This window comes from Epinephelus fuscoguttatus, linkage group LG7 (assembly GCF_011397635.1).
Source record: "Epinephelus fuscoguttatus linkage group LG7, E.fuscoguttatus.final_Chr_v1".
NCBI lineage: Eukaryota > Metazoa > Chordata > Actinopteri > Perciformes > Serranidae > Epinephelus > Epinephelus fuscoguttatus.
In genome coordinates, this window is record NC_064758.1 from 36,553,915 (window position 1) to 36,576,724 (window position 22,810).

At 40.2% G+C, this 22,810-nt stretch overlaps 2 protein-coding genes across 3 annotated transcripts; both read left to right on the top strand.

The window, feature by feature from the left end:
- The first annotated feature begins 531 nt into the window (after window positions 1-531).
- On the top strand, window positions 532-9,784 carry LOC125891616 (uncharacterized). Its single transcript, XM_049580996.1, has 6 exons — window positions 532-684; window positions 1,071-1,172; window positions 1,316-1,489; window positions 1,593-1,755; window positions 9,430-9,646; window positions 9,760-9,784. The coding sequence occupies exons 1-6, from the start codon at window positions 532-534 to the stop codon at window positions 9,782-9,784; spliced, it is 834 nt and encodes a 277-aa protein (XP_049436953.1).
- ormdl2 (ORMDL sphingolipid biosynthesis regulator 2) lies at window positions 9,498-18,762 on the top strand. 2 transcript variants are annotated; one of them, XM_049581619.1, is made up of 4 exons: window positions 9,498-9,646; window positions 11,934-12,107; window positions 13,992-14,143; window positions 18,059-18,617. In XM_049581619.1, the coding sequence occupies exons 2-4, from the start codon at window positions 11,934-11,936 to the stop codon at window positions 18,192-18,194; spliced, it is 462 nt and encodes a 153-aa protein (XP_049437576.1). In that variant the 5' UTR covers window positions 9,498-9,646; the 3' UTR covers window positions 18,195-18,617. The 2 variants fall into 2 exon arrangements, with proteins under 2 accessions (XP_049437576.1, XP_049437577.1); XM_049581620.1 differs by lacking the exon at window positions 9,498-9,646 and adding an exon at window positions 10,286-10,842 and having other exon boundaries at window positions 18,059-18,762.
- Window positions 18,763-22,810: the final 4,048 nt, after the last annotated feature.

Below are 22,810 nucleotides of genomic sequence, written 5' to 3' on the forward strand. Positions count from 1 at the left end.
TAGACTTGTATGATATGATGCAGAACTATACCACTAATAAAGTATCTAAAACATTCATATTCAAATACTTTTACATGTTTCCGTCATTAAAAATGTATGTATATGTCATAATACTGTAAAAGCCACTCTGCATGATGTGTCTTTCACTTGTTATACTCTGATAATGAAACTTATTGTTATAATAACGTGATATTCATGCTTAAGGAAACATGAGTACTTCTTCCACTGTGGTCATTTTCTTCTCTTTTTGTCAGTGTTAACCGACAATTACCTAATATGATGTAATGATTAACCTCATCACGCCCAGTCTGTTTGTCTGTGATAATATTGATATGCACTCGTCATGAACTCACCTGAGGGTTGAGGGATGCCCAGAGGAAAACCCTGCTGAGTCACAGGTTCGGTCTGCCGCGCATGAACGACATTTAAAAGGACTCCACGCCACTCAACACTCACACCAGTCCCAGGGACGAGCTCACAGCAGGACACACACTGACCGGACACAGCTCACCTAACACAGAAAACAACATCATGGATTTTTGTTTCGCGACTTTTGCTGCTGTTTTGGTGCTGCTAGGGGCTGCATCCTGCGCTCCGACCGGACACCCTCTGCATGATGCATGCGGGGCTGTGCGGAGCAGCTCTCTGGAGCTCAATGACATCGCCAGATCTGTATCAATAAAGGTACGTTTTTATTAATTATTTACTATTTGAAATTATTAATGGAGATTACACCCAAAATCATGTTAACAACTTTTCCATACAGCACCTAGAGAAAAAGTTAGGGCACTCAAATTGTGCTTTATATTACTATAATGCATGTCTGTAACACACATTGAAGTGTTTATTAAGAGCAATTTATTAGTAACAAAAAATTTTAAAGTAAGAAGTGTTGACTGGGCAGATTTTACTCACTTGAAACTACCATCTTTCCTAAATCAAATGTATTTATTTAGCTATATTGCCTTTAAATTTTCTCTTTTTCTTATCTTGCATTCACTGCTTAATGTCTTTTATTTAACATAATGCGACACTGTTACTGAGCACGTTTTCCTCAAATTGTTTTTTAGGCACGAAATGGATCCAAAGATGTACTAAACTTCACCACCACCCTTGGTTGGATGGAGACGAAAGACATGTGTGACCCCGAGACTCTCAAACAGCAACCTGCGGTGAGCATAAACAATCAAATTAATGTCATTGCATGCCTGCTGTGGCAGTGATAGGAGAACTGAACAGGGAAAACTACAAAAGACTTCAATTTACATTATAAAAGAACTGGTTCCTAATTGTCTTTCACTTCCTCTGTCCTCAGACATGTCTTGGCAAGATGTTCAACGTCCTGACCAGCTACATCTCTGCAGTGGAGAGAGTCGCTGGATTTGAAAGCTGCTCCAAATTCGTCAAAGAAGTGGAGCTGCCGATACACAAACTGCACAAAGACATGAGCTCCTGTGTGAAGTCAGCAGCAGGGATACATCACCAGAAGGTAAGCTCGGTCGCCTGAATGAATGTTGCAAAAAAAAAATGTGTGTGCAGCATTCATCAGATAAAACTGGACACAAGTTTACTGTTGTTTTCCATTTCTACAGGAGTCCAGCACCAATAAAGGGGAGACATGGCCCAAAGGTCACTGGAAGGAGATTTATCTGTGCCAGTACACCATGGACAGACTCTTCTCCTTCTCCATCCTCACCGCTCGTGTCTTTGCTGTTGGAGATCCGGCTCATCACACAGACATTGTGGCTCAGAAATGTAGAGCGTGAAATGTTTGCAGATGTGCAGCTGTAAATCGTACAAGCATCCTCTATGTGATCACATTGATCAAAGTCTCTCGTACAGCTCTCTGTGGCTGATGATGCATCGACAACAGTGTTTTCACTCGTTTCTCCCATGTACACATGGGTCTGTATTTCCAATGGGATTATTATCTAACATATTTATACTAATCATATTTATTGCATTTATTTATTGATATTTATTGGAATCAATTGTTATTTCTATGTAATTTTTTATGCAGAATCAATAAAATATTCATATCAAACCACTTGACTTTCATCATCATGTGTTGAGGTTCATAAATGATGTCACTGGCTTGTTCTTTCCACTGAAAACAGTCATGATAAACAAAGCCTCATTAAGCAAAGTTAGGTAATAACTGCACTTTTCTGTGAATGAATTTCCGAAACAACAACCAGACAAATGTGTTGATATTAGAAGGAAGCTGTGCTTTCCTAAAACACCCCTGCCGCTCTCTGGGCATCCACAACTTCCTGCATACTTCCTCCCAGTCAGTGTGTTTATTATACTGCACACTTCAGTTCCCTCACAAACTCTGATGATGCAATGTGAATGTGCGAGTAGTAATTCAATGCAAAAAAAACAAAAAAAAACAGGAAGGTGTCATGTTTAAAGGGGAAGAGGAAGTAGCAGTGAGCTCAGCGTAAAGGTACTGAGTTGCTCAACAAGGAAGTTTATTATCAGAGTGACTCAATCCAGAATTCATTCAACCTTTCATTCTGTCTTTGAAGGTAAAAACTCCAAAGTCTACCGCTTAGATCTGCAGGAAGAGTGTCCGCGCACCTGTCACAGCACAAATAACGCATTTAGCACCTGATCTAAACACAGACTTTCCAAAGTACTTACAAGAAAGGTAAGTGAATAATGACATGTTCAAGTAAGTTGCACAAACGGAAGGAAAGAGCAGTATCAATGTAAGCATGTAGCAAGGTGCAGTGTGAGGCTGTATTGCTCAATGTTATGAAAAACAAGCTGTCCTACATTTGATAATGATTTTTGGCAGTCATCATGAAGTAAATGCATCAGAATAAAGGTATATGGCAACCTACATGAGGAGGGTTCAATATGTTGTACCATACCATACCATACCATACCAATATATTTATATAGCACATTTAAAGCAACAGAGCTGAGACCAAAGTGCTTTACAAGTAAAAGAAAAAACAGGTAACAACTCCGAATCACAACTCATAAATAAAAAACATACACAGTGTCACATGAAGAACACCAATCACTCAGGCTGTGCTTGAAAAAGCCAAAGAATAAAAATAAGTCTTGAGGCGTGATTTAAACACCTGCCGAGTGGGGGCTTGACTAACATGCAGAGGCAGCTCATTCCAAAGCTTTGGGGCTGCCACTGCAAAAGCCCGGTTTCCCCTGAGCTTCAGCCTGGATTTAGGGACGGCCAGGAGAAGCTGATCGGAGGAGAGGTAGATGGGTGCCAAGCCATTAAGGCACTTGAAAGCAAACAGCAGAATTTTGAAATCAATCCTATAGCGCACAGGAAGCCAACGGAGGGAGGCAAGTACAGGGCTAATGTGCTCTTGCTTACGTGTACCTGTTGGCAGACGAGCAGCGGCGTTCTGGACTAATTGTAAGCGAGAGATGGACGCCTGGCTAACACCAACATACAAGGCATTACAGTAGTCCAGGCGGGATGTCATAAAGCATGCTTTACAGTTTCAAAAACAGAACATGATAGAAAAGATTTAACCTTGGACAGCCTCCTGAGCTGGAAGAAGCTATTTCCCACTACATCATTTATCTGTTTGTCCATCTTTAGGTCAGAGTCGATTTTTGTTGTGAGCATGAACAGTGATGTGCAGGGTAGTGTTACTGTACCTTTGTGTGAGGATGATGCAAGCAGGATGATCAACAGGTTACAGTAAGCAGGGAAGAAGTATTCTGATATCATGTTGTGACTATGAACCGTGATGTGCAGTGTAGTGTTACTGTACGTTTGTGTAAGGATGATGTAAGCAGGACAGTCAACATGTTACAGTAAGAAGGGATAAGTATTCTGATATCATGTTGTGACTATGAACAGTGATGTGCAGCGTAGTGTTACTGTACATCTGTGTAAGGATGATGTAAGCAGGATGATCAACAGGTTACAGTAAGCAGTGGTCCAGGAAGTATTCTGATGCACCACCACAGTGTAAAAAAACTGCTACTGGTAAAAGCTCTGCATTTAAAATCTTACTTAAAGAAGCAGTGTGTAGGATTTAGTGGCCTCTAGTGGTGAAGATTGCAGATTGCAACCAACTGAAACTTCTCCGGGCAATACGCCTGACTGTCATGGTGAAGAGGGAGCTGAGCCAGAAGGTAGAGCTCTTGATTTACTGGTCCATCTACGTCCCAACCCTCACCTATGGTCATGAGCTCTGGTTAGTGAATGAGAAAAGACTGAGATCACGGATACAAATGGCAAAATGACTTTCCTCTGTGGGGTGGATGGGCTTAGCCTCAGAATATGGTGAGGAGCTCAGATATCTGGAGGGAGCTCAGAGTGGAGCCGCAGCTCCTTTGTGTCAAAAGGGACAAGTTGAGGTGGTCTTTTATTTAACATAATGCGACACTCTGGGGACTATATATCTCATCTGGCCTGCAAAGTACTCTGCTCAGCGTGCTGCTCCCACAACCCACAGATGAAAATGGATGGATGGATTCATATGTTCATCACTTTAATGTTACATTCCGTAATTTCTTTAGTACTTAATTCACTGCTGAGTGGCATAACTTATAATACTGCATCATAATTTCTAAGTTGATTTATATTTTGCATTAATAATCTGAATCCACAGCGTAACTAAAGCTGTCAAATAAATGTAGTGGAGTAAAATGGAAATGCTTCCAAGTACATCCTGCACAGCTGTCATTCTAAAACACCTGTATTTGTTTTAGTATATTAATAGTATCTTTTTCATACTTAATTGTCATCGTCTGTTCTATTTTTATGTTCTTGACTTTTGCAGTACTTTTCCTTTATTTCCTCTAAATGTGTTTGTGTAAGCACAAAACACAGAGGCAAAGCCAAGTCAAAACCATCCTGGCAGCAAACCTGTTCCTGATTTTGACAGTAAGTCACTAGTGAGATTTTATGATGTCATAAGTCATGTCATAAAAAAAAAAATACAGCTTCTGAATAATTCACCATAAATTGATTAAACTTAGAATGCTACTGGTTGTAATGTGTGTACATTATAAAACACCATCAGTGTTTTTTTTCAATGAATATATGCATAAAATATAAAATATCCATTAAAAAAGTGTCTTAATAAATAACTTGACTCAGCAAACCTAAGTTCCTCAGGATGTCCCGCACATGTAATCTGTGGGTCATCCATGAGGTCACTTCCTTATTTAATTTCTTAACACAGTGCTCGTGTTACGGGGAAGCGATCTGCTGAGCATGCCGGTAACAGCCTGTGTGTTTTTGTTTTTATGCCCCTGCCTCCTGTGCATGATTCTTTTTTCCCCATCCATGATATCCCTTGTGTCATAAATCAAATTATGCTTGAGTGTACTGTTTTCTGCAGTCACTGCACAAACTTAAACCTCAGTTCAGTACTCCAACTTTTATTCTAGAAAAAAACAGTCTAATTGTACTTTAGGATAAGTTTTCTTAAAGACTAATACATCATCCAGTATCATTCTTGTTCATGAGTTCCACAACAACGATCTACACAGCAGCATTTTGATTCCATACTTTTGCTATATTAACTATGAACTGTGATGTTCAAGTGTAGATTGATTAGATTTGTGGTTTTTAGCCACACAGGGTGAAAAACTGGTGCACAAAACATTCAGTCGACGGGATGAGGTGTTAACAGTCTGCAGTGTATACAGTATACATTAATATCTGGGTTTCTATCAGGCCATGTTGAAAATGAATGAGCAGGTCTGCTTTGTGGAAATACTGGTCTAACAGGGTTGCATTGTCAGTGTGATCTTGATTTTTCAGGTACTTATTTCACCTGCTAAACCAACAAAAACAAACATTCCCATCTGGTTACTTCCTCGATTAAGTTCCAAGAAAACGTGATACAGCATGATTATATCAATATTATCTAACAAAATAAAAATAGAAATTAGAGATTAGAGTTTAAAAATAGCCCACTGTGATAGTAGAGTTGATTCATAATGACCATCCCTAATTTAATGTACACCAATCAGCCAAAACATTAAAACCACTGACAGGTGAAGTGAACAACATTGATCATCTTGTTACAGTGCAATGTTCAGTTGGGAAAACTTGGGCTCTGACATTCATGTGGATGCCACCTGACACGCTCCATCCATTTAAACACCAGTGCAGACCAGGCACCCCCATTATGGCAACGGTGCTCCCCAGTAGCAGTGGCCCCCCAGCAGGATAATGCGCCATGCCACACCACAAAAACTGCTCAGGAATGGTCCAAGGAATGTGACAAAGAGCTCAAGGTGTTGACCTGGCCTCCAAATTCCCCAGATCCCAATCTGATCAAACATCTGTGGGACGTGCTGTTACCCCACCTCACAACTCACAGGACTCAAAAAACCTTAAGCTAACGCCCTAGTGCCAGAAACCAAAGGACACCTTCCAGAGGTCCTGTGTCCATGCCTTGACATGTCAGAGCCAAATCCAGTCCAAGGAGCTCCCACCACCACCAGCATGTCCCTCAAATGTCCTGTAGGTGATAGCTAAATATACCTTTATTTAAAGAACGATCATAGGTTGTGTGATTTTAGTTAGCGAGCCGGCATCCTGGAAGCAAAAGAGGCGTTAGGGGCATGATGTGTAACACAACAGCACCTTCCCCTTGTGTGACACACAACATACGTGTCAGTAGCGCTTCCTAAAAAAACAACAATAGCATTACTAGCAATAACAATCATTTACTGACCCTGTTATATGGCAGTTGATCTCCTTCTCTGCTAGGTAGGTAAGGAGCTACCGGACCTCACCGTCTTCACAAATTGTGAACATTTTCGGTCGCTGCTCTTTTTGAGTTAGCTGCTAACTGCAACTAGCTGCTTTTTAAATCTCCTGAGGGTGGGTCGCATACATGACCTGTCATCAAAACGTCACACCCTTCCTATTCATGGTCCATGATCCTGTCCTGCTGGCTGTCCCTTTTACACAAACATCAACTGCTGCTGGCCTAAAGGTGAGACAACTCTGTCCACCATTCTGAAATCTTATCTTTAAATAAAGAGTGATCAGGCAGAATAACGGCATGACACTTCCCCACTGAATAGGCAATGTAAAATGGGGTTGTGTTATGTGTAGGTACTGTCACCATTAGGTCCAGTGCAACCACTACAAGTACCAGTGGTGTTTGGATGATTCTTAATTTCTCTCAGTTTGTCGTAATTTAATTTGACTTTATTTAGGAATATGCGTGCACAGTATAAACTAAATATATTGATGCTCCTTAAACTAGATTTTGACACAGATCCCTCTACGACACAGGGCTAGCCAATAATGCAGGATTCACCTTAGTTGATATTATATTTTAGGAGTGCAAATACTCAAGTGAAACCTGGGTGCCTCAAGACACAGCTGGTCTGTAGCACATAGCCCCATGACCAGGGATTCCCATGAAAGACATAAATCTTTAACAATGATACACAAAAATCACAGCTTCGTTTTGAAGTGTTCAGTAATTTCCTGTAACAGCTGGGTACAGTTAAGCGAAAGTTCCTCAAACTGGATTTGATTTGGGTCTGTTTTCTTATGTAGATTTGGTGCTTTTTGGTGCCCATGCACACTGTTATGACATGTCATATGTGATTATGTCATGCAGTGCAACAGAGTGGTCCACTGATGTGGTTTTAAGCAGTCTTTGGACAACAATGGAGCTCTGTGGTACAAAGGGAAGCTAGATCAGGCTTTGACACTACTTGTTAGTAGAACATCTGAAAACAAAAACTACAGAATATCACCACACATGTCCCTTAAGTACTTTCAACCACATGTGTCAAACCACTTTTTTACCAGCCACCACTCAGTTCACCGATGTTTGGGCTGACGAAGAACTAAAACCACACTGTGAAAATAACCTGTGAAAATAAGTGTAAGTCCCACATTCAAAACCTTACCTTAGTAAAAGCATGTTAGTATAAGCAAAATTGATTTCATGAATCAAAACCAAAAGTAGTCGTGCAGTAAAATATTCCCAGTCAGTGTCTTCCTGTTATATCTGATGTTTTTTGAATTAATATTACTGCTGCATGAACTTTAACTTCTTTATTTACTGTTGGGTAGTTTAATTTACAGCAATGCATTATATTCTGTAAGCTCATCATGAGTTAGTGACATGGCTGTCACGTGAGTATCACAGATCTCTACAAGTTTTTGTGTTGTCAGAAAAGCAGCCTCATTTTCAGCTTTGTGATGATGCACTTTCCAACTGATGCTAGACGGTTTTTATAGGGTTTATTTTGCTTAATAAGTGGGAGAATTTTCCTAAACATATAAAATTAACACTTAATCCAGTCAGAAAAGTACAAAATTGCCATATTTGGAGTGTCATCTGTAAAGTAACTGAAGCTGTCAGACAAACGTAGTGGAGAAAAAGTATAATATTTGCCTCTGAGAAGTAGTGAAAGTATAAACTGGCATGAAGTGGAAATACTCAAGTGAAGTACAAGTACCTCAAATTTAGTGGTGGAATAAGTATCCTACATTTACTCAAGTAGTGTACTTTATATTTAGAGTATTTTCACTGCTGTACCTTAATGACACAGTAATTTCCGATGGGAAAATAAAGCCATAATACTGCTGTCCTTACAGCCAGACTCCATTGAGAAAAATAGTGATTTAACATCACTGAACACAGGAGCTTCTGGTCTACTGCTGCCTCAATCTGTTATTTTGTTTGCATTATTGTGTGACTTTGGTGTATAAAAGGGTTAGTTCTGGTTCACTAAAATCACACAATAACCCAAACTAATTAACTGATTGAAGCAGCAGTAGATCAGCAGCTGCTGTGTTCAGTGAGCTAAAATAGCCATTTTTCTCAATGGAGTCTGTTAGACATGAAACTGAAGCCGTTAACAGCTTCACGTCAGAATGTGCAGCCTGATAGAAAGGTAAAGCAATGAAAATACTCTTAATATAGCATACACCTTAAGGGATAAAGATTTTTTGTAGGTGGCTAAAATACATTTTGTTGCTGGACCTGCCACAGCAGGACATTTGCTTAGCTCCAGCCTGCTTCTCCAAACTGAGGGCATACCAACTCAGATCTACTGTATTTAATATACTGACTATTGATAAGTATCCTATGCAACCCTACATAAAAAATCTGAACTAACCCTTTAAATAACATTTCGAATGCAGGACTTCTGCTTCTAACAGTGTTTTTACACTGTGGTTTTACTTTTTACTCAAGTAACAGAGCTCCCACCATTGCTTATAACACAATACTTGAGCAGCCCACACAATGCACCACCGAATAAAGCCCAAATGGTGACAAACAAGCTGAAAAGCTGAACTGAAAGTTTTGTGAAAGCAGTAGGCTGCAGAGTGAAACCTCAAAAGTCTACACTCATCCCTGTGTATCCTGATATTGACCTGACATTTAAGAGTTATATGGGAATTAACAGTGATATGATATTACACTAATGCTCGTATTTTCGTAGGGGGATCCAGGGAATTTCTTGGAGGTCACTTGCTCTTCGCTAAAACCTACACAGTGTCTCCCCCTCACCTGTGCACCTGCGGCCCGAGAGGACACGAGGACACCGGCTGGAGTATCGACAGCTGTCCGCCGCTGCAGAGGAACCAGCCCAAACCTAAGGAGGGCGGGGTTAAAGAAAAAACAAGGAATTTCCTGGTGAGCTACGACAACACAGGAAGGTAAAGTTGGCTCCGTTGAAATGTGAAGTTTTAAACCTCGAAATGACGCAAAGGTCGGGCTGATTTATCGCGATTTTACACGACCTATCAACCCCGTCTGTGTTAACGTGTAGTCAGGAGCCGTTACATCCCGATTAACGTAACTTTGAACTGACGTTAGCATGTCAACCTGTGGATAGCAGCTCAACTGTTAGCTAGCATGCGAACGTTACCGCAGTTAAAGTAACTGTTAGGCTGAAAGTTAAACTGTGTGGCCTTTGAGTGAACGGTTACTGTTATAATCTCGCTTAATAAGTACGAATTTAACCATATTAGTGTTTCATTAATGTTTTTAGCGCCGGTTAGTGTGTGAATGTTGCGGCTAGCAGAGTGATGCGGGAGTCCCGAGAGGAAGCGCAGGTTTAGTCACCCTGAACACTTCAGTCGGGCGGAGTCTTTACACCAGAGTTGAAATTCAGTTCAATATATGGTTTTATTTTTGTCGATTAATCATTTACACCACAAATACTGACTCTTACAAGATGCCAAACCCCAGAATAGTAATGTACAAGGATATAAAATAGGCACATTTTTACATAAACTGAACAAGTAAATGTTTGACAAATTGAACGATTATAGAAATGATCCATGATCAGTTTTCTGTTGATTAGCTTATCGATTAACGCAGTGCTTTTCAACATTTTTGATTGAGGATTCAAGAATTCATTTTAAACTTTTTAAAATTACCTCAAAGCACAAATAATGTATCCATTTAAACTGGAAATAATGTGAGATAATGTAAAATAATGTGATGTGTCACACACTTTTAATTCCCATGTGACAGCAGTGACAAAAATTAGTTTTTAAGTAGAATTTGCCTGTTTATTAGTAAAATGGATGTGCACAACATACTGATTCAGTCAGTTAAAAAGGCATGACGTTAATATAGGCCCATCTGAATATTGGAGTAATGTGTGGTTATCACAAAATCCCACGGCACACCATTTAAAAACCACTGGATTAATGAAACGATTGTTTCAGCCCTAGCCCACACAAATGTAACACAGTTGGTCTTATCAATTTGCAAAAATAAAACAGCTTAATTCACAGAAAACTACAGAGAGAACTATTTAAAGGTCCAGTATGTATGGTTTAGGGGGATTTAGTGGCATCTTGCAGTGAGGACTACAGATTGCAACTAGCTGGACTTTCTCTTGGTAAGAATTCGTTAAGGCCCTGATCACACACAAAGTGTTTTACAGGTTGCAAAACGCAAGGCACCGCTCTTTTTTTCTTTAAATTGAATGCCACTACTAAAAAAAAGCTTGCTGTGCTTTTTTATTGTTGCCAGGCAACCACCCAATAACCTCCTTACCTTAACCTTCCTGTGTAATTAATCTACTGTGTATTTATTTATTTCACAGTAATTAGTAGCTAGTCACTAAAATGTTGAGGCAGAGGGGACTTGCTGTAGCTCTGGTTGAGGGTGAGAGGCTGTCAGCAGATAAATGGAGATCTGTGTGGGTACAGGAGACCCTAAAAAAGAGGATGGATCACAGGGAGTACCACCAGCTGGTCCAGGAGCTTCGCCTCCATGATGGCTGTTTCCAGGCATATTTTAGGATGACTCAGGGCCAGTTTGACAACCTGCTGTCTATCGCTGAATACTATCAGGAGTCTAGGGACAACAGGGAGTCCACTGATCCTGCCAAACGACTGAGCACCACCAGTGTCTCCTCAATTGTTTACCAACTGTAAACTTGTTGTTGTGACCACCACAGAAGGCCGGCCTCTCAAATCATCCGACTGGACAATGGGGAGTTGCGATGGGCATTTTTGATGATATCCTGACACATTGTAACAATGAATCTACTAATTAACATCATTCAGCATTCTGTGGTCTCACCTTCTCCAATCTCAGGATGTTGAAAAAGCTGAATATCTGGAATCACAGGGGATTAAATTGTACGTTAAAGTTAAAGTTCCACTGATTGTCACACACCTGAGTGTGTGAAATTTGTTCTCCGCATTTGACCCATCCCCTGAGGGAGCGGTGAGCAGCAGCAGTGCCGCGCTCGGGAATCATGTGGTGATCTAACCCCCCAATTCCAACGTGGGTGTCTCTTAAAACAAGAAACACTTTGGGGGACACGCAAACTTTTTAAAGTAACGCCAGCCATTGTGCGACCAGTGAGAATTAGGTCTGACAAGAGCATATCGACCAACTGACTAGGATGTGACAGCCCTAAACAACAGACTCTTATTTTCAGTATCCTGAACTCTTACATATTGTCTCTCTGTGTTGAAGATGAATGTGGGCGTGGCTCACAGCGAGGTGAACCCCAACACGCGGGTGATGAACAGCAGAGGAATATGGCTCACCTACCTGCTGCTGACCGTCGTGTTGCACATCGTCCTGCTCAGCATTCCTTTCTTCACTGTGCCGCTCGTCTGGACCCTCACCAACGTCATCCACAACCTGGTCAGTTAAAGACAGAGATACTGTATATAGCAATCATGTTGTATTTATTACATATTTGAAGAGTATGGATTTTATTTTTAGGGATTGAAAATATGATACTCACCATGCGGCAATACTGACAGAGAGCCAGTTAGTAGCCAGTTAGTGTTAGACATGGACTTGCAGAGACATTCACATTTATCATTATTTTATTATGTGTGCAGCTAGCATGGATCAGTCCAGAGGTTTAAGTATAACTAGAAAAAAAATCAGTTTCAGTTTTAAATTTTATTTATTTATTTAACCCATATTTAACCAGGTAAGTCACATTGAGATCAACAATCTCTTTTACAAGGGAGACCTAGCCAAGACATCAGCACACCAATACTTCTTTCCATGAGCAGTAATAACATCAGGAGTGTTCACAGGCTTCTTCCTTGCATTTAAGAAATATATTACTTAAATTTTATCAGCATTTGAAACCAGCTTAAGTTGTGAAAGCTGAATCTGGATTACATTAAAGACAGCCTGCAGTTCAGCCACAGCCTCTGTGACGAATGAGCCGGCCAATATATCACTGTGTCATGACAGAAAAATTAAAATTTGCACCAACCACAATTTCACCAAAACTGTTAATATAAATTGGAAATAACTGCAGACCTAACACTGAACCCTGGGGTACACTATTAGAAGCGCTGAGCCAGTTAGAGGTGTGCCTAACAAATTGAACACACTGAAGCCTATCTGAGAGAGAATTCAGAAACCAGCCCACAGCCTGGTCAGATATACCAATACTAGTCCACCTCTGTTTTAAATTAAGATGGCTAACAGTATCAAAGGCTTTGGACAGGTCGAAAAATAGAGCTCTAAATACAGGGGGGTTATGTGTCGGAATATTTCTTCGCTGGGTAGTTTCTGTACTGTTGCATAGTTTCAGGTCACCTGTGTCTCAGCCAAGAAGTTGAACTTGAACACACTGCAATGACTACAGCTAACAGTCAAATAGCATGTACGTTCTGCACCTGGGTGAGAGGAGATAACTCTCCAAAGCAGCTGGTGACTGTAATTTGTACAAAGCGACAAAAGCCAACAAGGGCCGACTAGTGCTAACAAGTGGGACACACTGCAAGAATGGTGGCTCGGTGAGGTGCCCACTAGCTTACCTGGTAGAGCAGGCACCCAATGTGCAGTGGTTGTATGCTTGCCGTGGCTCTTTACTGCATGTCGTCCCCCCTCTCTCCCCATTTCTACTGTATTTGTCCTTACAAATAAAGGCAATAGGGCCCAAAAAATCTTGAATAAAGAATGTGGCTTGCTGTGTCAGGGCCGTTAGACAGAGCAGCGATGCTAAGTGAACCATCATCTGACTCCAGCTTCGTATTTAATGGACATTTGAGAGCAGTATTAATCTTCTTGACTCTCAGCAAAAAGCATATATCAAGATGTTCTGATTATCCAGAAAATCTACTGTAACACAAAATATTATTACTGATATCATTGTATTAAGATTACATACACTGTGAAAGAGAATTTTGTTGCTCTCCTTTATTTATTTTTATACAGTAAAACTGTAATACATAATATTACAGTCACGTTTAACCTAAACAACTTTAATTTTGTTACATTTTCCCACTTCACTATGAAACCACTTAACCATCAAACATTTTAAACAGTTTAAATTGCCACAGCTGCATTTATGAATTATTAAATATGTGGCAGGCCTGCACATGAATGAGGCATATTCACACAGTTGTTATGATTATGTTTGGTAAATGTCCTCTGTGAGACAGCTAATTGTGTGTACATCTGAGTATCACTTCTTGAAAAGTGTGACCTGGAGGGAAACCTATCTGTGTTTGTGTCTAACAGTGGTTGTGTATTTTCTGTGTGTTTTGTCCCCTGTAGGTGATGTACCTGTTTCTACACACAGTGAAGGGCACTCCCTTTGAGACACCAGACCAAGGCAAAGCCCGCCTACTCACACACTGGGAACAGATGGACTACGGTGTCCAGTTCACATCGTCGCGCAAATTCCTCACTATCTCACCAATTGTTCTGTGAGTATGTTTGAAAAGTCCTCTGCAGAGCGGGACAGTTTGTGGTTTCTCTTTCATTATGGTGGTCAAATCAGCATGTAGTCAAATATGTGATAAGTTAGCGGGAATGTGTTTGACTCAGTCGTTCAGGATGTTGGGAATAATTTGGCCTTTTGAGAACACCTGGGAACAATTTTAGGCAAATGAGCCTGTCAAGCTTTCTGTTCTCACACGCATCATTTGTTATGAGAAATTTTCTAGAAATTCTTCATAATTTTTCAAAAACAGTGGGTCCTTGTTTTCAGATAGTGGTAGATAAAATCAGCCTCTCATTTCTAGCTAGCAACCACTGATGTTGTTGGCTGTATTGACAGCTGTTATCAGCATTTAATCAGCTGTAGCTTATGTTATTTTCATGACTTGGTTGGAAAAGCTGTCTCTGGCCAATTAAAGTTTCCAGCTGACTCATTTCAAAACAAGAATCCTTTAAAGGGGTCTTAAATACGTAAACTTTGGATGGATTGACATGAAACATTGTTCCCCAGAGGCTAAATCCTAATGGCTTTGGTGATCCCCTGACTTTTCCTTTAGTGCCACCATGAGGTTTATGTTTGAGGTTCTTAATGAAATGTCTGGACAACTGTTGGTTGGTTGCCAAGAAATTTAGCTCAGACATTCATCTTCCCCAAAGGGATTAATTAGTTTTGGTGATCCCCTAACTTAATCTATAGCACAGGCCAATTTTTTTATTCCTCCAGTATTTTAATTGTCCATCAAATACCTGCAAACAAATGATATTCCCATCAGCTTCAGCTGCACTTTGTGATTAATTCTAATTAGCAAATGTTAGCATGCTAACAACACACTAAATCAAGATGGTGAATATAGTAAACATTATACCTGCTAAACATGAGCACATTAATACATTTTTATCAGGCCTGGGAATCACCAGAGGCCAAAAACAAAAGCAGCCTTTGGTTTTGCTGGAGTACAGTTGATTCTGTCTCACCTTGTCAAACTGCTGAGTGGAATAAATATGCTAGTTCGTCATTTAAACAATTCACTGTCTGCACATCCTTTATTATGTTTTTACCTGAGGAGGGTCATTTTATCTGCAGACTTTTTACTGAAGACATAAGACCAGATTGAAGGCCTGAATCATCATCAACTTACGTTTTATCTACAGAGCACCAGAAACGGATCACTCAGACTTTTGGAATTAAAAGGCTGTATTTACACTGCTTAGTAGGACACTGAAAACAATTTGCATTGGCTGGGTAAATTAAATCCCACTCACTGGCTTCACTCGTATACAAATACAGGCAGAGTCCAGATTTTATAGTGCAGAATTTGTATTATTAAATGAATGTAGGCAAGGGGTTACTACACAGGCAAATGTATGATGTCATTGTCTCCAGGTAACGGGTGTAACAGGTGTTGATGATTGATGACTGATTTGACTGACAAATGGTTTCTGGTAAACAATAGAAACAAGGGGATGAAAGCAAATGGCCTTCACCAATGGCACAGGTGAATGACATTCCGTACATTTACACGGACAGTTTAATTCCACTTTTAATCGGAATGAACGGCCATTCCGATTAAAAGTGGTCATGTAAACGGTCATTCCGATTGAAAAATGGTCATTCCAATTGAAAATTAAATCCGATTAAAGGGGGTGGTTTATTCCATTTGTCATTCCGAATGAAAGAATTTTGTGTGCATGTATACACTCATTCCTCTTTGAGTTCATTCCGGTCTTTCTGTGCATGCTCGTTTCCTTGCCCTTCTGGTGCGATGATGTATATAGCGCGCATAGCAACGGGCTGAGCTAGAGCAGTTGGAGTCATTGCACTCACCGGTTTCCATTCGCCACAGCACGGTCTTCTGCCTCCCTTCTCCTGCTCAACAGATGAAGCATTAGCAGAACAAGGTTGTTGTCATACTGCTGCTTTAAGAATATAAGCAAAACACGCCCGAAAAAGGCACTAATAACGGCGTCGTCAAGCATCTTGTTATCCGGAGCGAGGACTACAGTGTTTTCTTCGGGTAAACATAAACACGTAACATCCGCCCCACCCCCTATCCAATCAGAAACCTTCTCTGCCCCAAACCTTGCGCAGACCTGAATAAAGGCGATTGAACTGATCTCCCATGTAAACCCTCATTCGGAATTAATATTTCCCATGTGAACTACCTGGAAACACTTTAATTTCGAATGATTTCATTCAGATTCATTTCATTCCGAATGAGAAGCCATCATGTAACCGTAGCCAGTGACATTAAACAGTGGTCTCAATGCAGTGTTGAAAAGGCTGGAAACAAGATGCTGCAAAATGCATTGATAGGCAAAAATGTCGGGAATAACATTCATTAATATTATTTCACTGAACAAAGAACAAACAGGCAAATATAAGGCCTTAGTTTGAATTTGTAAGGACTTCATTGACACAAACATTTTATCTTTTCGCATCTTTTCTTATCATTTATCCATCTTTTAATTTCCTTTTGTCAAAGTGAGAATAGGTCCTCTGTATGAAAAGTCCACATCTCTTCTGAATGAAATCTTTAAACCTACCCTTGAACATAATTCTAAATTTTTACCTTGTACTTACCTGTTGGCAAAAAATAGATTAATCTAATTCACTCTAACAACCATATTCCCACGTAAAACCTACCTCTGCACAGGACCACATAAAGGGCCAGTTTCATAGACAAGGTTTAAGCCTAGTGTCGGACTAAAACGCTCACTTAAGCGCTCTTAACTTAAAGAGACTTGCACAGACATATCTTAAAATAGTCGTAGGTTTAGCCTGTTCTGGATTAAACTAAGCGCGGTTGCAAGAGGGAGGGTCAGAGCTAATCTAGGATCCTCCGAGGAGGCAGGTTTAACTTGTGCTTAACAATGTTTGTGAGAGAGCATGGACTACTTGGAATATCTAAATGAAGACCAACATGCAACACAGAGGTCAGTCAGACGAGTACTTGTTGATAGGACTTATTTACTGAATTACCTTTATGATGATGCTTTCACGTTGCAGCGGTTCGGACGGATGAGAAATTGCTCTCTTCTTGTTTCTGCATTCTCTGTTTAAAGCCAGTTTAAGGTTCTTCCACAGAGTTTACAAAGGCAGATATCACTCAGTATAAGCAATATTTAAAAAAATGATATTATGAGGATGTCTCACCTGAAGTTGTTGCACTGTCCTTGTGGTTACATTTTAATTTGCTTTTGTTTTGCTCAGTAGCAGCAGCATGGTCTTTCAGTTACTGAATAGTTTGACACTATATGTTTTAGTAGTGTTTTTTTCCTACTCACTCAGTTTTCTGAACACATTTCTTTTTGCCTCTGGCATTGTTTGGTCTCAAGATTCACACCAGTAATGGTGTTTTTATGGGCACCATGAGACCAACAACATGTGCCCGTATTTAAGATAATGAGGCTTAACCCAGGTGTTCTCATTAAGTCTTACACACCTTACTCTGGGACTCCACTATCTAAGCCAAATTTAAGCCGTGTTAATGAAAGCCACTCAAATGTGATAATTTAACTAGTCCACATCAAGGCCTGCTCCTGGTTTAAGCTAAACCCTGTTTGTGAAACCAGTACATATACTACTTAGCTTTATATTTACATGTAATTTTTGGATAAGAAAAACATTATTTGTCCAAAAATTTGGTTAAAAATTATCATGAAAAAAATCTTGAAAAGCATTACATTTAAGAATCTGATACCCGTTTGCAGCCTGTTGCAATTTTTTAAACTTGAATTCAGAGAACTGAAAAACTTAAACCTTTATCACACTTATGTTTAGTTGTGGAGTGTATTTTCACTTTTAAATTACGAATTTTTGTTGTACGAAGTTTTTTGTGATAACAATGTTGATCCTGACGTGTCAATGCTACATTCACCTTATTCTCTCTCTCTCTCTGCAGGTACATTCTTGCCAGTTTCTACACAAAATACGATGCCACACATTTCCTAATCAATACGAGCTCCCTCCTCAGCGTCCTCCTCCCAAAGTTGCCTCAGTTTCACGGAGTACGGATATTTGGGATCAACAAATACTGACAGAACTGACTTGAACACTGGATTTTAAACCACCAACACTGGACTTCTAGTTTTCTGTTTCTGTTAAATGATTTTATGTTTGGAGGTCGAAGAGAAGAGAACCAGTTGGACTGATTTGTCTTTACTGTACAGAACGTGTGGCACGATTTCTAAAAGCTGCAGTGTGTGCTGCCTGTTGCAGCCTGGAAAAAAATATGTAAGTGCACTGCTGCTGTTTTATGAACGTAATTTTATTCCTTTACTGACATTCCTGATGTATGTTTGTCAAAAAGCTACACTTTTGCTTAAAGAAAGAGCAAATTTGAACTGCATTGCTTTCAAATGTGACTTTTATTCGTTCCTGTTAATTTCTGTTACAAACTGCACTGGCTGCACGTCTGTAAAACTGTTTCTGGTTGTTGCCATAAATCTGAATGAATTCATTGTGGCAGTGTGGTTCATGTTCTGAATGACAGTTGCAAGTTTCCCTCTACTTTCATGCTTTTTGTCTTGATTTACTATGAAGGATTTACATGCAGCATGCATTTGCACGCCTACAATAAACACTGCAGACTTGCTATCACACACATATTTATGTTACTTATGTGTTCTGTAAAAGCTGTATGGTTTTTTTTCCACTCATAAAAATGAGCAGTGAGAGCTCCACGCTGTGCACACTTGGTTGTCTTGAAGTTGAGACGCTAACAATGCAATCATTTGTAAATACTTTTCAATCTGTGTTCAATTGTATACACCACAAAGATAAAAGAGTTAATGATAAAAACTCATCAAACACGCTTCAAATAAGTTGGGACAGGGACAAATTTACCAGTGTTACATCACCTTTTCTTTTAACGACACTCAGTAAGGGTCTGAGAACTGAGGACACCTCCTGTTGAAGTTTTTCAAAGTGAAATTTCTTTCTCAACATTAACATTCAGACTTACCAAAACCATTTGAAAATGCTTTAAAGACGAGCTGTGTGGAAGATCGGGTCAAAATCCCAAATTAACACAGAGATTAGTTTCGTCATACAGGAAGCGTCTTGAAGCTGGTGTTGCAAACAAAGGCTTCTCCAAGTATCAAATAAATGTTGCGTGTTCAATACTTTTTCCTGTCATTCCACTTTATTGCACGCAATTTTTACGCCTCTGCGCCGGGGATAGCTGTGGACTGAGGCAGTATGCTTTCAGGTTGTCCATGCAGTATGTCTGCACCACAGACTACATAAATAATGGATGTAGCTAGGGACGTCACCCATTGAGCTGGCATCAGCCGTCACCATCTTGGTTTTTTGGAGCCAGAAGTGACCATATTTGGATGAGAGGGTGGCACTGTGGGGCAGCAAGGGATGGATCTGGCTCACAGACTGTAGCTACACCTCAACAAACTGTCACTCACATGGCCCTGCCCCTTCATATGCATAACTTGCGCCTTAAAAAATGTAAAGGGGTGAGCTACAAAAAATTCACACTCTGTACAGTTGTTATGAGTGTTGAAATTAGCTACAGAAACCAAAAATGTTTTTCATACCAGGCTGTAAACATGTTTATTTCTGCTGTAAATTTGGGCATTTTAACATGGGGGTCTATGGGGATTGACTCTGCTTTGGAGCCAGCCTCATGTGGCCGTTCAAGGAACTGCAGTTTTTGGCACTTGGGTACTGGCTTCATTTTTCAGCCTCCAAGGTTTGGCACTTGGTCTGTGCATCCGTACAACTCTCATGGATGCGATATCAATCAATCAATTTTATTTATAAAGCCCAATATCACAAATCACATTTTGTCTCAGAGGGCTTTACAACATACGACATCCCTCTGTCCTTAGGACCCTCGCAGCAGATAAGGAAAAACTCCACCCCCCAAAAAAACTTTAACGGGGGAAATCTCAAGAACACCTTAAGGAAATTTCTTCAAATTTGAGACAAGCATCCACTTTCACTCAGCAGTGAACCAATTAGATTTTGGTTAGTCTCGCCACCAGACAATCAGAGATCTCCGCCTTCTGATAGTCTGGGGACACTCCTTTCTAAAGTGTGTTTAACACACTGGCGAAAACGTCCGGCAACAAAGCAACACCTCTTGCATTTTTGAAAAGGACACGCCTTCTCGGAAATGTGCGCTCCTCCTTTTCTCGTCCACAAGGAATAAACACACAGAGAGCTTGAAAATGTATGCCGAGAGATTAAACTCCGTTTTATCAAACGTGTGCTCATCCGTGAAGAAAATATTTTTTCCAGCGGATGTCTTAGTTACAACATTATTGAGCTAACTGGAGTAGTTTCATGTCGTATCCGACAACGGGAGGCTTTTAACAGATGACGTCCTGATGTTAGCTTTGCTGCTGCTGTTAGCTGTCCCTGTCAGCTGCAGCCACTGATGCTTTCTAGACATCCTGATTTCCTAAAACTGAATAAATACCACACATAGCAACACAAAACTGCTTTGCAAGCTCAGTCATGTTGTAACTAAGATATCCGCTGGAAAAGATATTTTTTTCACGGACTGTTTAATGAGTTATTACCTATTACAGACACTGCTAACAGCTAACAGGGCTAACAGCTAACGGTTAGCCCAGCTAAAGGTGCACACAGAAATAGTAATGTTTGTTCAATCATTGTGTTTACAGACTTTACCAAACATCGGATTAGTCCAAACGGTGACACAGTGATTGAAAAATGTGATATATAGGCTATATATATAGCTAAAAGCTCTGCTGGTTTTCTACCCGGAAGTATTTGTAAACAACAAGGCGATTCCCTCTATAGTCCGGCCGGACAGATGAGTCATGGCCTTGTAAAAGATTATGTTTGTTTCTTTTAGTTGGCGAGAATGTGTCGCCGCAAACACGACAAACATCCACTGAACTTCGACTGCGTTTTCTGCGAGCACGGCTGAGCCATTTTGTACCGCTACACGTGTTTCTAGTGGGACTGTGTTTACAAGCACAAGAGTTCATCGAGCCACCGAAGGACCGCCCTGCAGATTTACTATTGGTTCTGCAACGTATGGAGTTTTTTCAAACTCTGAAATTGTATCCGCCCATCTAAACACAAAATCAGGGAGAAAGTCATCAGTCTTTAGTTAAGCAAAGCGTCTAAAGACTGCCTTGTGAGTCTAGATTTTGGTGGGCAAAAGTCACTGCAATCCCATATGTCTCATACTTTCAAACGCAATATCTCAAGAACACTTTGAGGGAATTTTATTAAATTTGGCACAAACGTTCACTTGACCTCAATGATGAACTGATTAGATTGTGGTGGTCAAGTCACTGTGACCTTGCATCTGCCTCTTTCTCATGAACGTGACACCTCAAGAAGGCCTTGGGGGAATTTCCTCAAATTTGGAACCAGCATCCACTTAGACTAACCAAAGAGCTAATTAGATTTTGGTGGTCATGGGTCAAGGGTCAAAGGTCAAAGGTCACTGTGACTGTGTGTCACTGTGATGACATTTTATATCAAAAGGTCAACTTCACTGTGACATCATTTTATTCTGCAAAAAAAATAAATTCTGGCCATTATTCAACATCATGATTCAGGAACAGAGGGAGAACGACATTTGGTCACATACTGAATAGGAGATACTAATCTTGGGCGTCCACCTTGAAACTGTGCAGATTGTATAGATATTTTGTGGTGTGTGTGAAGCATTCATGTTTTCACAGACATGGATCTAAGCTGTAACTGCATTTTTTTACGATTTCTCTATCTGTGTAGGTGTATTGAGATCTGGTCTAAATTTACTGTGAATAGCTGCATTCGACATTTAATGAAAAAGAACTGACATGTTGAATACTTATTTTCTCACTGTATGTCAAAAAGGATTTGAAAATAGTTGCTTTTTGTTTTTTTTATGTACGTTTTACACAGCGTCCCAGTTTTTTTAGAATCAGGGCTGCAGATAAACAGCTAATTCCTTTGTATGTGTAGGTTTATAAGAATCCATTGATCGATTGTGGGCTAGTTATACGTTTTGGGAAACTCCAGACACTTTACATGAAGCCATCATAAAGGGACTGTCACAGCATGTGCAATATGCCTGTATATGCGAGGGATTCCCCCCTCATACGCATGCAATATGATCATGTTTGCATTGTAGTGAGGTTTCCCTGTTGGTGATGCATTTTTTAGGGAAGTAAGTCACAGGAAATGCAGCTGCATGTGAACATGATAACTGTGTGCCAACGTGATCCCAGGATGCATGCAAATCATGCGAGCGTTATCAGCTGTTTCACAGATGTTGTGTAATCGAGTGTTATCATTTGCAACACTGTTACTGGGGTGTTCCCTGCCTTCGGATGCTGTGAGGACGGTCACATTACAGTAAAGAAGTCAGCGATGGCATGCAGATGGGCTAAATGTCATCAGATATGGCCCACTGACGTTAGATAGTGGGACAGAAAGGATGAACACAATGTTTTTTTCTCTGCAACATATACTGAAAGCTACCTGATTTAAGATAGCACTATCTCGCTTGAAAAGCAAATTTTGGTCATCCACTGCAGGTTTTTTCCCCGCTTTCGCTTTCATTTCAACGTGAACTCATGGAGCCTTAATGAGAGGTGGCAGATACATGCTGTGACTTTAAAACTGATCAGACATTTAGTGGCGCATGCAATGGGAGTGTGTGCCAGTC

Coding starts and splice junctions, on each gene's coding strand:
- LOC125891616 (XM_049580996.1), top strand. CDS start 532: ATGGATTTTTGTTTCGCGACTTTTGCTGCTGTTTTGGTGCTGCTAGGG. Junction 685..1,070: donor CCAGATCTGTATCAATAAAG/GTACGTTTTTAT, acceptor ATTGTTTTTTAG/GCACGAAATGGATCCAAAGA. Junction 9,647..9,759: donor AGCTACGACAACACAGGAAG/GTAAAGTTGGCT, acceptor GTTAACGTGTAG/TCAGGAGCCGTTACATCCCG.
- ormdl2 (XM_049581619.1), top strand. CDS start 11,934: ATGAATGTGGGCGTGGCTCACAGCGAGGTGAACCCCAACACGCGGGTG. Junction 12,108..13,991: donor CCAACGTCATCCACAACCTG/GTCAGTTAAAGA, acceptor TGTCCCCTGTAG/GTGATGTACCTGTTTCTACA. Junction 14,144..18,058: donor ACTATCTCACCAATTGTTCT/GTGAGTATGTTT, acceptor CTCTCTCTGCAG/GTACATTCTTGCCAGTTTCT.